The sequence below is a fragment of the Cinclus cinclus genome, chromosome 1, assembly GCF_963662255.1.
Source record: "Cinclus cinclus chromosome 1, bCinCin1.1, whole genome shotgun sequence".
Lineage (NCBI taxonomy): Eukaryota > Metazoa > Chordata > Aves > Passeriformes > Cinclidae > Cinclus > Cinclus cinclus.
Window position 1 is genome coordinate 55,694,812 of NC_085046.1, and position 14,178 is coordinate 55,708,989.

Sequence of the window (14,178 nt, forward strand, 5' to 3'; positions counted from 1 at the left end):
TAAAGATTGAGTCTGGAGTCTCTCCCTTCTGATGTATTTTTCTTAGTCTCTTCATAGCAACAACCATGTTTCTTCCCAGGTAAGCAGTATGATATTAACACAGAATCAACATGGCAGAAGCTGCCCTCTATGTTGAGCAAGGAGAAGTGTAACATCTATCTCCATAGGGTAGATGGGCATCTTTTCCTTCCCCTGCCTGCAAAAGGGAATCCACTAGAAAGCAACAGTACTTTATTTTTAATTTTTATACTCTGGAGAAGGTGATTCTTTCATTATTTCAGATTCAGCATAAAAGCTTCATAAGGCTAAAATATATGCTATCCTAAAATGTTATTCACCTCTAAAAAAATTAGAATTATTTTGTCATCATGGGCTGATGGATACATAACATAGAACTGGTTTCTCTCTCTGCCAAGGGCTATGCAGTCCTGCAATTTCCAGCGCAGGAAGCCCAGTTAAGGAGCATTTTACTTCTGCCACCAGATGGCAGCGCTGAGGGCACCGACTGGCCCTGCTGTGGGACCGCTGCTCCCTGTCTGCCACGGGCACGTGGAACGGCACCAGGACACCCTGCCAGCTCTGGCTAAGCATCACGGCGAGCATTTAAAAGAGGTTCATCATAATTCTTAATAGGTAACTACGCAGAGCAACTTAATTTCATTTTTTCTCATTAAGCAAAGTATTCTGTGCCCATGACAGGGGGCTGGAATTAGACATTCTCTAAGGACCCTTTCAATCCAAACTATTCTATGATTCCTTCTGCTGCTCAATTCTTCTGTATTCTCATTTCCATGCTTTTTGCCCTTATCTCCATACCGTCTCATGAAATCAAGGCAACACAACCACTTATGTGCCAAAAGTATTTCTTTTGGCTCCTTAGAAACCTATTTTCTACATCTGATGTCTCTGCCCCAGTTGCCTAAAAACAACAAAATCTTATGTTTTATCACGACTCAAAAGGTTTAAGTCTTTAGGTTTGATGTCTCATTCTTTTTCTATTTATGGTACAGATTCATATACATATATTAAAAATCTCTAGAGTATCTCATAACCTATAAGATATACTTAACCACTATTAAAAACAAAACCAAACAAGACTTTGAATTAATACTAATGTAGATATAGCCAACTGAAAAATACTTAGTGACCTCTTACTAAGACAAAACAAAAAAATCACCTAGCATCTACAAAGACAATACCCATGAGTAAATCCATGAGTCCCAAAGTCTTTGGGACTTTGCTTGTTTTCTGAACCGAAACTGAACCTATACGAAGAGAAAAATATGTACTAAGCTTTAAATAGATTAATGTAACAAAGACTGTTGTTAACTGTTTCTAAAGTCATGAGATAGCCCTCAAACACTTAAAAATATTCAACTCAGCTCCGTCTACCATGGCAGTTCAATAACATGACATCTTTATCGAAGTAAGAACACCTGCACTCTACTCAAAGTTGAGCAACTACAAAGTGAGTTTTAAATCAAAATCAATCTTTATTCTCTCCCATGAGAAAACACCTTAAGATTTTTCCATGCTCTTGCTATATAGTGAAAATAGTCGTAAGAACAGTTCCTGAAAAAAAACTACTGAACTAAAACATGGAGGCACATTCTACAAGGCAGAAGTCCAGTAAACACTGTTGCAATGTTGCTTGTCCACAAGGTCTACTTCTCTGACATCTAGTTACATAGCCCTGAAGAATGGAAGAGTTGCTGCTGATGGTAACACCCAAAAAAAGGCTGTGAATGGTAAATTCTGACTGGGCCTCCAAACTCCTGTTTGGCAGGTTGAAGATGGTGAGATGACTTGTCAGACTGTTCTCACTGTCATGATATTCATTGTATCTGAGCATGAGCCACAGGCAATGCAAGAACACAGAAGTGACTGAAACCTCTGTTCTCACATAAGCAGACTGGTTTTGGAGAAAGAGGTCTCACATAATCCTAAAACATGGTGATGACAGGTTACTGCTAAATATTTAAAATTAACTATTTGTCTGCAAACTACAAAGACAAGTGAAGCAGTGATGCACAATTCAGCCAAAGATAGTCTGTCCGCAAAAGAATTTAATAAGCAGAGAATCCCGACAACAAACACACAGGGAAACATCTTGAGATCATATCAGCCGTATTCAATGTAGACTGTGAACATAACCTTGAGAATATAAACATCAATTTTCATTCATCTAGTTACGTGGGAATCCCTTTAGTTTAACCAATGAAATATAATGTTGCCAGGAGCCTGAAGTTACACTAGACAATTATTACCTGTACTTTGGGAAGCTTAAACTTTGCACAAGATATATGAACCTGTCTTCTACACCAGATGACTTATTCTTTGTCACTCTGAGAAAGCTAACAGTTTCAGAATCCATTACAAAAGCTAGAGAAAGAACCAAAAGGTCATATAAAGGAACTCTATATTTTCAGGAGATAGGCTTTCTTTTAAGAGATAAGCTGACTTCAAATTAACCTCGCTATAATTAGAATACACTCACCACTACTCCATTTTAACATAGCTGGGTGCTTTTACATCCACAGTTCCTTTATTTCCTTGCAGGGAACAAATAGACAATATATCTTCACCTGTACCTGCAGCTTTTGAAAAAAGCACAATAAACTGTTGTACCAAGACAAGCCAAACTGATCAACTGCGAGTAATTTCACTTCAGAAACAGGGAGAGTATTGTGAAATAGGGAGAGTGCATTGCTTCCAAGAAAGGATGCAGAGATAGATCCCTGTCCCTGAATATCACTTTTACTCTTTCTCAGTTCCAGTGAGCAAGGAAATTCAATGCTAGGAAAAATAATACTCCATAGTATAAAAAGTAAGAAAAAGGTTTAGTAACTCAAAAGTTCTTGGAATAAGGCAGAAATTCACTCCAGTGTTGATGTTTTAGTATATTTGTGTGCATCACAGAGACACCGTAAAAACGCTTGTCTTGATGAATAGTCCCACACCAAGGAAAAGATGTGGAAGGGGTCTCTACATAACAGAAGTACAAGAAATAAAAGGGAGGGAACAGCCACCAGAAGAAAAAAAAAGTTTTCTGATGTGGAGGAAAGATGGAAAAATCTGAAGAAATATCAAAGAGGAAGCAGTCTGACCAGGCACCTCAGATCTACAATAGTGCCCTTATCTTCCATTAAATATTTTCATATAAAATGACATTAGATTCAACCAACGCAGAAAAATGACTATATGGAAATGAACTTAGTGGATCAGTGACAAAGAACTCTATAAACTAAAATTTCTAGAAAGCAATGTTTACTGCTACTTAAAGGAAGATACCTTTTCCTTTTGACACATGCCATAGAACAAGGAAACCACCATTTTGTCAAATTAAAAGTTTCTCTTTCTGAAATATAAACTTTTAGAGAAAAGCCACCCTGAACTGTCATATACTATATTAGAATCACTTTACTAGAGTTTTTTGTATTACAAATTCCAATACTTCCTAGTGCCATTTTGTGACTGCTCTGAGTCCCAGAGCACTTTTATGAAGTTTGACCACACAGATCATCCTGAGTGCAGTCTTTTGCTTCTGCATACTGTGTTTACCATCTCTTAATACCTAGAACACCTTTAGGAAGATTTTCCACAGAAAACACATGGATTACAGGACTCAATTCAATTCTAGTAAGTAATGTCTTCTAAAAAGATGGGATGTAAGAGAACAAAGCCCAACATTAATTTTAAGTAAGATAATATGCATTAGATCTTGCTATTGAGATCCTTTTCGAGGTTAAACAACAAGTTGATGGTATGGAAGCATGCATATACTCAAATTTAAGGCCATATTCTTTCTTTTTTATTCATTGTTTTCCCCCTAAAATGAGAAAAGGACCTTGATGAGTGAGATCATACACTATGCAATGTCCCACACAGAGCTTGGCTGATTGAGTGAGACCTTCCATAAGAACTAGAACACGAATGTGAACATGATTTTCTAAAAAGTTACCAACTAAATTTGGTTTTGTTTTTTCTTTACTAACAAAGCATATCTTTTGCCTACAGTCTATGATAGATAGACTTGAAAATGCCTAAAAAAGCTTTGTCTTCAGAGACCTATTACCTACCTATTTTGTCTTACATGCACATATACAGACAACTATTTACATTACAAGGCAAATAAAAAAATATGCATTTTTGCACTAGTTTATGTCAACTAGGATAAGCAGCTTTGTAGATAACGTAGCCCCAAAGAACCTGGATCCACTCATATACAAAAATTAAGGCTTTTGTTCCCTAGTCACAGCATTTCCACCCAGAAAAACTCTGGTCCAAACAGGTATCTCTAAGACTTTAAATTCCAACTGCCTATATCTGGTGGGATAAAATTCCCCTTTGTATCAACTTGTTGTTAATTGCACTTTTCACTGGTTATCTCTAGCCCACTTTTTTTTTGCTGCTGAAGCTCCTGGTACTCTGTACATGTTAGGCTTATTTTGAAAGAAGAGTGACTTCTTACATTTGAAATAGATTCTATTACAAATATATTTTAATAATAACTACTACACATTCAACACTAATACACTACACTTACCATCTTAATAATTCTACACACTGTAATAGGATAAATGTTTATGTTTTTTTAGTTTTACACTTGAGACATCACCTGGATTTTTCATTTATCTTCAAGCATATATAAACATCTGTAGAAATAGCTGCTAGCCTTAAGTGTAAATCTGGGAAGTTACACTAGTCATACAGTTAATATCTCATTATGTTGGCATTTCAGTTAATGTGATTTTTGATCAATAATTCTCTTACCTTATACCAATTGTCATATTTTTGGGTAATTACACTTTTTTATGCACATCATAAAAAAAAATAACTCTTCCTGTATAATAAGATTACTTTCATCCCTATTTCTGAATTAAATACACTTTAAAATTAGCAAACCTCTCTGGCAATGTTGCTTAGAGCTTCATCTTCTGCAGAAAACCTGTCTTTCACTGGAGTTCTCTTCCGTCCTGATCCAGGAGTTCCCATTTTTATTCTCTGAATCTGTATGTGAAAACAGAGACAGGAAAAATCTAAATTTAATTAAGATCTGGAATTAAAAACAATCAACCAACCTAACACTCCAAAATGTCCTAAGTTTTCCCATTTTTAGGTACATAATACTCAAGAAATCTACACACAATTGGCATGTAATGGTAAAACTTTATCACAAAAGCTTGTGGCAGCTTTACAGAACACCACTGCATCCTTTGAGCTGTACATATAGAATTTTTCTACTGAACAGAAGCCATCAGTTTACCTACAGTTTCAGAGTCAGGCACAACTGCAAACTACTCCTGGCTCAAAAAGGATACCTCTGTTGTCTGTCAATTTATGTAACTCCTAAAAAGATACATGATTTTAAGTTATGGATGTGAAAAAAAAAAAACTATATACAACGAAGTGTTCAAGAATTAAATTTACGTGATCATTAGAGTTCTCCTCAAAACAGAAAAGACTCAGCAGACAAACTTTACTAAGCATCCAAGAAGGTAGATGTGGCTTATTTACATTTTGACACAGCTGTTCTCATGGAGTTGCAAGTGAACTAGAACTGAACTTCTAAAGCAGAAGCCTTACTATAGCAGAAAGAAATACATCTTTATGCAAAAAAAACTCCATTCTTTTGCCTACAAGAACAAGGTTCTCAAATTGGGAAATGAAGAGAGAAACATACTACCATCATATACCCAGAATACATAAGATACCCTCTTACTTTTCCTCCAGAAACCTTTCATGAATTGCTAGCATATAAAAATTACCAACAAAATAAAACACAGCCCATGTAGCCACAATCAGATCAATGTTACAAAAAAAAAAAAACAAACAAACAAACAAAAAAAAACAACAACCAACCAACCAAACAAAAACAACAAAAAAAACCACCCACTCAAAAAACACAACCATATCAAGTTTTTTCAAATATCCTAAAGAACTCCTACTTCCACACATCCAGGTCCTCCCAAATGTCAGACTAGAATTTGGTGGTAGTCCAGCTATTTGACAAAGTGAGTATCCTACACAGGGTTTGAGAAAACACCATAGTTACAATAAAAATTACTATTTGCAGGAAGAAGAGATCTAAAAGGTAACTAGTATTGGCTATTCTTTTGAAACTGAACTGGTATACAAGAACTACCTTTCTTACTGGATGTAACTACCAAAGACTCAGTAATTCATTATAGTTTAATCAAAGGGGAGGAGGAAAAAAAACCCTAAGTGATAGGTATTTTTTACATGCAGAGTTTTTACTTTATTACTTTTACACAGCAAACACAACACCAAAATATATTGGGGTGTTTTCTGCCACTCAAAGACACCGAGTAGCATCACAGGACTTTTTTTTTCTCTTATATTTTAGCTTCTACACCTTTTCACCACCCTTCCCTTAACAACATTATACCACTGATCCTTTCTTTTCCTTTCAAGCAAGAAGATTTTTAACTCTGTTTCAAATTTTACAGGTATTTTACTATTCTTCAACAGCTCAGTATTGTCACTACTAATCTGTTTGGTGAGAGTCTTACATTTACTTGCTTGTTTTTAAGACTAAAAGTAAGTCTTGTACTCAGGCAAATTTAGATAAATATATGCACATACAGTTTGGAGATCTCTGTGGCAAAGGTTTAACCTCAGAGCTACAGGTTGCTGTCCACATTCTGAATGTCTCAAAAAATATGCATCTTTTTTCAGTAATTCTTATTGGCTGACTTCAAATATTAAAAGCTGATAGGGCCCAAATTAGAAATTAAATGAATACAAAATAATAGTACCCCTAGTTCAGAAAGATTTAACAATGTTACACACTAGCCATAAGAAAAAATCATGAAATTTTCATTACAACAAATGAGGTTTATGTAAGAAAAGAAGTCTAATGTAAGCATGAAATTATTTTAAGTGACACATTAAAGGCCGTATTTCTTTTAACAGTATTTACCACATGAGTAAAAACTGCAGAATAATTGCACATACCATAAGCTTGAAATGCATTCATTGACATTGTTTAAACAACATACCATTTTTAATAGACAACAAACTTTGGTTTGTTAACTCAGGGAAATGCTCTTAGCTGGCAGACTGATTTGGAGAATGTAAGGGGTTATAGCTAAAATATAGCTGATTTTAGTATAGATATGTTCAGTTGTAAACTGTAGTAATTTGAAGAGTAGTAACTTCATAAAAAATTAGATGCTGATGCTTTAAATGAGGAAAACATATTTCATCTCAGTCACTATGGAGGACAGCAAGTGTGGCATCCCTGCCAGCCATCTGCCACGCTTCTCACCTAGAATGAGCACAGAACTCCTGACTGAGCCCAAACACAAGATGGAACAGGACAGATGACCCAGATGGTATACAGAGGTATTGCCTTTGCCTACAAGGAGGAATTAAGAAAGTCAAAGCTCAGCTGAAGCCAAAACTAGCAAAGGCTGATAAGGACAAAGAGAAAGGCTACTCTAAGAACATCAGGAACACAAGAAAGACTAAGAAAACTGTAGGGCCACTGTTTAGTGATACAGGTGAGAGTGGTGGGACTTGCCAAGCCCCACCCTTGGCAGAATGGTCTGGATAATAACAAATGTGAAGATGGGAATCTTTGTGTGTGCAAATCAAATAAGCAGAATTGTCTGACAGGGTAAGGGCCCAAAACTAGTCATGTTGAAGAACAAGAGAATTGCCAGTTACATTACACAGAAACTAGGAAATTGAACAGAAGCATTTCTTTGAAGTAAAGGAGTCCTCTTGAAACTAAAACCAAAATCAAATTGGAAGTCTATACAGTGACAGTAGCAGTGACTTTGGAGGAATAAGGGCATCAGTCAAACCCCGGGCTGATGCTGTCAGAAGTCACCCTACTGACTGCATGATATCTGTCCAGGATAAACCAATACAGCATTCCTCCTACTGGATGCAAGATCCTGCACTCCAGCTAGCAGGTGGTCAGTACAGGGAGGGGCAATACACATGCTATGAAGTGTGTGAAGGAGAGCTTGTCAGGTATGCTCTCACTGCCACATGCACTAGCACATGTATCTATTTAGAGAACAGCACAGGTACACACAAATCCAGAGTGTCCACAACTCCAGCAGAAATCATGTACAAACAGGGTATCCTAGAGCTGAAAAGAACAGTTAAACACCAGCCTAGAGAGGCTGAAGATGGTAAAAAACTGAACTGGAAGGTTCTGAAAAACTTTTCCTAATTGACAATACTTTGAGCAAAGACTGACCTACAAAGAATTTTTCTAAAAGAAAATATACTGTTTTATATTTATTATTGTTCTCAATTTCGAAACTAAACCTCAATATAAGCTTTCTTTAATTAGACATTGCAATATTTCTTCAAGGGTCTTGTCACAATTTCTTCCATTCCATTTAACTTTTAATTCACCTGATGTATGCCAGAGTATTTAATTTCTTGCTATAATGTTCAGTACTACAGAAACCTAGACATATTGATATTATGCTAATTACCATAATGCTATAAATATAATGATGCTGCTTCTTAGGAAAATATAAGATACCAATACTTCAAATGCACACAGAAATACTTCTGAGATGTTTGATTGCAATAACTTTCTGATTACACAAAAAAGTTATTTTGCTGCATGGAATAATAGATTTTGCTGCTGCATGGGATGAAGAATTTAATACATGCTGTCACATCAGAATTTTCATAAAAAATAACTAAAGAGAACACGAAAACACAACCAGACAAAGAACAGTTTGCTATTGTCTTTTATGGTTTAGAAAGATTAATACAAAAGGAAAGAACACTATAATATCTGCTGCATTTACTGTTCAAAATTCCTGAGTCATGTCTATCACGTGCCTAATTCTATAGGCATGGTTACACATTGTATTACACAACTGATGATGTGACATCCTGTTGTATTTCATTCCAAAACACTGAAGTGTCTGAAGTCCCCAAACAACCAGAAGATCTGTAATGAAATCCTTCAAATGCCCTCTCATTTGCCTTCACTTCAGGCATATAAACATTTTATCTCTTCCATAAGTCTTTGCTGTCTAGTCTTCTTCACATTACCTTCTGACTAAAGGTTCTCCTTTCTTTTTTGCCCCCCAGAAAAATAGTCTGATTTGTCTTAGAGGAAAAAAAAAAGCTACACTACAAGTTCAAGGCCTACCACTCACCACCTTCAATGGCACCACCTGTTCTAGACGCCTGGGTGTACGCCAGCATACTTGGCATTACATGCATAGGATCCAGATACCTTAGTGTGAACAGGCTATAAATAACAGACCAGAACTCCCCTTTTCTCTTTCGAGCAAGACTACAAGATCACTAGAATTCACCTGCGTAGACACCATCTCTGTATAACTGATTCAATGACAGAGAAGAACAGCACTGCTCCAGAACTAATGTTGTTTAGAAACAGAATCTGAATGTAAAAGTATTAGGAATGCAATGGTTGCATTCATAGTTGAGAAGGAGCATAATCATACTGGAAACCACAGTCTTGTTTGCTTGATCCTCAGTGCTTTGTCCAATCAAACTTTAAAGGAGACAAAGAATATAGACATAGAAAAATTTACAATTATGCAAGACAGACACAAGAATCTTCCTCAGAAGAAGGACCCCATGCACAGGTATTCTCTTTGCAATTAATATGTTTGCTCATAGGTTCAAAACCACCCATACAAGGCAAAGGGCTGCATGATCACAGGGTGACCATGACCCAATAAAGGGGCATGTAGGAAGAGAGAGAAATACATTAGGTTTTAATGCACTGAGAATGAAATAGACTGAGTTTTAATGGAATAATTTTAAGGACTCATTTGGAATTTTCATTCCAATTAATATCTTAGTTCAGGATACTAACTGAAACAAGAACAATTGCCAAAAAAGAGCTACTACTAAGACTGAAAGAAGCTAACATTAAAGGGAAAATACAAAGACTGAGAAAAGCATATAATTACAATCTGCTAAAAGATTCCAGTGCCTACCGCTATATTGGAGGCAAAGTTATTCCAGCTGATGAATAGTGTTTCTGTTTTAAGAAGCTGTCCATCTCTAATCATGGCCCACTTCAAAAACTGATAGCACAAAGTTTCTGCTCTGAGTAGACAAGTTTATATCAGCCTTTTAATGAAACAAAAAAACCTTACTCTTTAGACAATTGCACAATCCACCCCTTAATGCAGTATATTTGCAGTTTACTTGCCATTTTAAAATCTGAGAAATACAATTTCTTGAGTTCATGGTATTTAGCAATAAAATTATAATTCCTTAGAGGGAGTTGAAATCCCTCAATCTGTTGGTGTTATGAAGTTATAGACCAACAGAAAGCTTCCAGTTAAGACAATCAAAAAGCCATTATGCATCTTGGAAGAGTCTGCCTGATGAATCCAGAAGTGTAACAGTGCCTGGCTAGCATTGGCACGTGTAAACCACTGCAAGACAGTCAATGTACTACAGGCATCCTACAGCCCTGTAGAATTACGAGACACATCCAGACCTACCAAGCTACCTTTGGTGACCTTCACAGTCTTCCCAAATTACCAAAATTCCAAAACAATGTCTTGCAATTTCAAGTGGTGGCAACTTGTTTTACAAAGCACGAGCTCTCTGCCAGCAGCTGCCAACAGCTGCAACTGGAGATACCATTACTACACTAAGTACAAGACACACATGATATTATCATCAATTACATGCAGCATCTGGAAAACTCTTACAATGGTGACTCACCACAGGATCTTTCAGGGCACAAAATAAAGCACATATAACTTTCAGAGAAGCAGCATAACACAGACTGGCTTTTCTAGAATCAGTGCTACTATAAAGGTTGAAGATCCAGGAATAAACTAAGAATTCAAATGGAACTTTAAAACATAAGTGGATGACAATACTAAAATGAGCACTATAAAAATTACAAAAATGCATAACAAAATTTTAAAAAATAGCAAACACAAGGATCTTCCAGAAGTGTTTATGCTAAAATGAAACAATCATCATTTTTATACTGTCAGCTTTTGCAAAATGAGTATCCTTTCTGTTATTCTGCAAAAGAATGATTCATTGCTCATTAAAAAACCAAACACTGCTGCTATATTGAGGCTCCACTTTTAATGAAATGGAGGGCCCCATGGTAACAACCCACATTCTGTAACAAGCTGCAACTATTTAAAATATTTTTCCCTCACCAATTTAATACACTCCTACACTCTTTCCTACTTGTGCTACAGTTACAGTACAATGAAGAAAAGCTACTGCAGCAAGGGAAAGAAATTGTCCTGGGTACTCCTTAGAAGGAACAGCAGTTGGAGGAAACTACTAGATGACATCATTCCTGCTGACTGGTTCTCTGCCGTGGTAGCGAAGTCTGTAGGCTTAGAAATACTTATTAGAAACACTGCCCCTTCTTTGGTAAATACCCCTTCACTTCTTCCCTTAAAGTAGATCTAACACTGTTAGCTTAGCTCAAGGAAATGGGAACTTTAACACCACCTTCACGAGCAGACAGCTTTACTTACATAAACCATTTTGCAAGGCATGTAATGCATAAACGCAAACTGTCCCTTACCTACAACTGCACGTTACCTAGTTTCCAGATATTAAGATAATAAAATTGAATTCCTTTCTCAGAAAGCAGTTCTAATAATTTCTGTAATGCTACTGGACTGCACTAACTCATTACTATCACCACACATCTTCACACTAGGATGTTACAAACAACAACACAGTACCAAATCTATTATATACCAGACCTATTTAATTATATATGATATTGATCTAGGGTTTTTTTGTATATGCTTACACCAACTTGTGTGCTATGTGAAAATCTAGGCCTTAATAAACTCCACAGATCCCTACTACACAGAGTCTAAACAGCACTTTCTGAAAGTTCACATGTATGAAAATACTATGCCATCTTCTGAGAGAATGAGACTTTAAAAAAAAAAGAGTGGATTCAATTCACAAGAAATACTGGCATTTAGGTCAACAAGCTACACCTGACACATTTCACAAAACCATCTCGTATTCGCAAGTTTGCAGTTACAGTCAGGAATTCAGTTCAGGTAGGACTGACTTGATCATAAGCTAAATACTTCCAAACCCAAGTAACAAGAAACAATAGCAAAATTATGTCAGGTACATCAAACTATTTTGTACTGCTAAAGCACCATTTATCGATTCTTACATCATATCTAAGCAATTACATTAACCAGGGAAGCAGATGTATATTAAGAGGGCAACTGTTTCTGGGCCGCAATACATGTAATTACATCACTTCACAGTCAAGACACAATGTTTAAAGAGCACAGACAAACATTGATTTAATGCTACACTTTGTAACAAACCTCCTGCCCCGCATCTCCAAAGATGTTTTACCCGAATAATGATACTTGAAAGGGACAAAATTGATCCTAGACCTTCCTCACTTCAAGCAAAAAATGCCTGTACGTCTCTCTAAAATGACAAAATCACCGAGTATATCATATAAAGTCAACGCAGTACTACGTCATCTACAAAATATTTTTATTATCAGTGAAATACATAACACTGCCCTTCAAAGAGTCATGCTAGGATTCAAACTGAAATCACTTAAAACACATGGAGCAGATCACAGTCCACAGCTGTTTTCGGGCTCCTTCCAAACTCATGAATGTACTCATCTGTCTTATCATCCTCAACAACGTCTTTACAATTACAGCAACCGAGTGTACTAAAAATAAAACAGCGTACTCCAAAATAAAATTAAAAAAAACCCAAACGACCAAGCATCAGCAAGAGTGATCGACTCCGAGCGCAGCTCGCAGCAGAGGGGGCACGCCCTACTGCTCCAGGAACAGCGAAGACGCGGTAACGTGCTCCGAGGAAGTAGGAGAGAGAAAGGCACCGAAAGACACACAGCTGTGATTTCAGCACATCCTCCTTTTCCCCTCGTTCCGCTGTTTCCACTCAGCCCCCGAGGAGAGCACGGCAGCTTCCCGCGGGTCGGGAGGAGGGATCGCGCCCGGAGAGCGGCAGCAGCCCGCCGGAAGGGCTCGGGCCAGGCCGGGCTCGCTTCCCCCGGTCCGCCCGCACCGAGTCTGGCCGCGGCCACACGGAAGGGGCCGCACACCGCCGCCCCAAGCTTCTGCTTCTGCTCGCCGACCTGACCAACGAGTTCCTGCTGAGCCGCTCCTACAAACCTGAAGAACCGGGTTCCCGCACCGCTTCGTCGCCCGAGTTTTGTGTCTGTGACACCCTTCCTCCTCCCGGCCCTCGCCCTTACCCTGCCTGGGCCCCAGGGAGCCTTACCTGCGGGCCAGCCTGCCACAGCACCGGGACGCCTCAGGAGGGAGGGGGGAATTGTTTCACTCTTCCCTCCACCGCTTCCAGGGGTGCGACGGGTTTGTGGATCCCGGAATCGTTTCAGGCTCCTTCCTTCCCTCACTCCCTACGCCCAGAGATAAGGGAACAGTAGCAAAAGCCGCCCCAGGGCGACCACAGCGCCCGCCAGACACGGGCCGTCCACGGGCCGAGGCAAAGGGAACTGCTACCTCAGTTAACCCTCTCCACCGTCCCCTCCCACCACTTCCCCGTGAGGGGTTGGGGGAACCGGGGCCGCAGGCAGATAAGCCGCCCCGCTCCAGGCCGCCCTCCTGTTCCCCGCCCCGCGCTCTTGCCTCCTCCCCTTCAGTGCCGGGCGCTTACGGCCACATCGAGAACTCGAGTGAGAGACTGCGGTAAATTTCTAAACCGCCTGCAGGGCCCTGCGGAAGGAAGAAGGGGCCGGCGCTGAGCACAGGGAGAGAGACCGAGCGCCCGACAGCCGAAGCACAGGAGGCACGGCGACGCACTCTGGCACCGACAGCCACCACTCCGCCCCGGCCCCCGCACAGGCCGGGGGCCGAAGCGCGCAGGCGCCGCGGGAGGGAGGGAGAGAGAGAGGGTGAGAGGGAGGGCGGTACGGCCGCGTGCGCAGAGCGAGCGCGGCTGCGGGGCCGGAGGGGGGCGGTGCCGCGCCGGGCTCCGCTCCTCTTGGCTCTCCTCGGCTCCGCTGCCAGGGTCCCGGCCGCCTCCCTTTCAGCTCAGCGCTGTCCTCTCGCCCCGGTTCTCTTTTCCTCGGCAGGCAGCGGAGAGGGGCGGGGTGTCGTTCTCCCCCTCGTAGTGTGTCGTACTGCTGTGCTCGCTCTCCGCCTCGCCCCCCCACCCCTTTATCGG

At 39.5% G+C, this 14,178-nt stretch overlaps 1 protein-coding gene across 3 annotated transcripts in view; it reads right to left on the minus strand.

The window, feature by feature from the left end:
* Positions 1-13,907, minus strand: part of LRRFIP2 (LRR binding FLII interacting protein 2) — a 53,678-nt gene extending 39,771 nt beyond the window's left edge. Inside the window, exons 1-2 of one of the 3 annotated variants that reach the window (XM_062488680.1) lie at positions 13,273-13,907; positions 4,906-5,010 (exon numbers count right to left, since the gene is read on the minus strand). In XM_062488680.1, the coding sequence (XP_062344664.1) occupies positions 4,906-4,995 (90 nt within the window). In that variant the 5' untranslated portion in view covers positions 4,996-5,010; positions 13,273-13,907. The remainder of the gene's footprint in view (positions 1-4,905; positions 5,011-13,272) is intronic. The other 2 variants (XM_062489488.1, XM_062490386.1) reach the window with 2 other exon arrangements.
* Between the last annotated feature and the right edge of the window lie 271 nt (positions 13,908-14,178).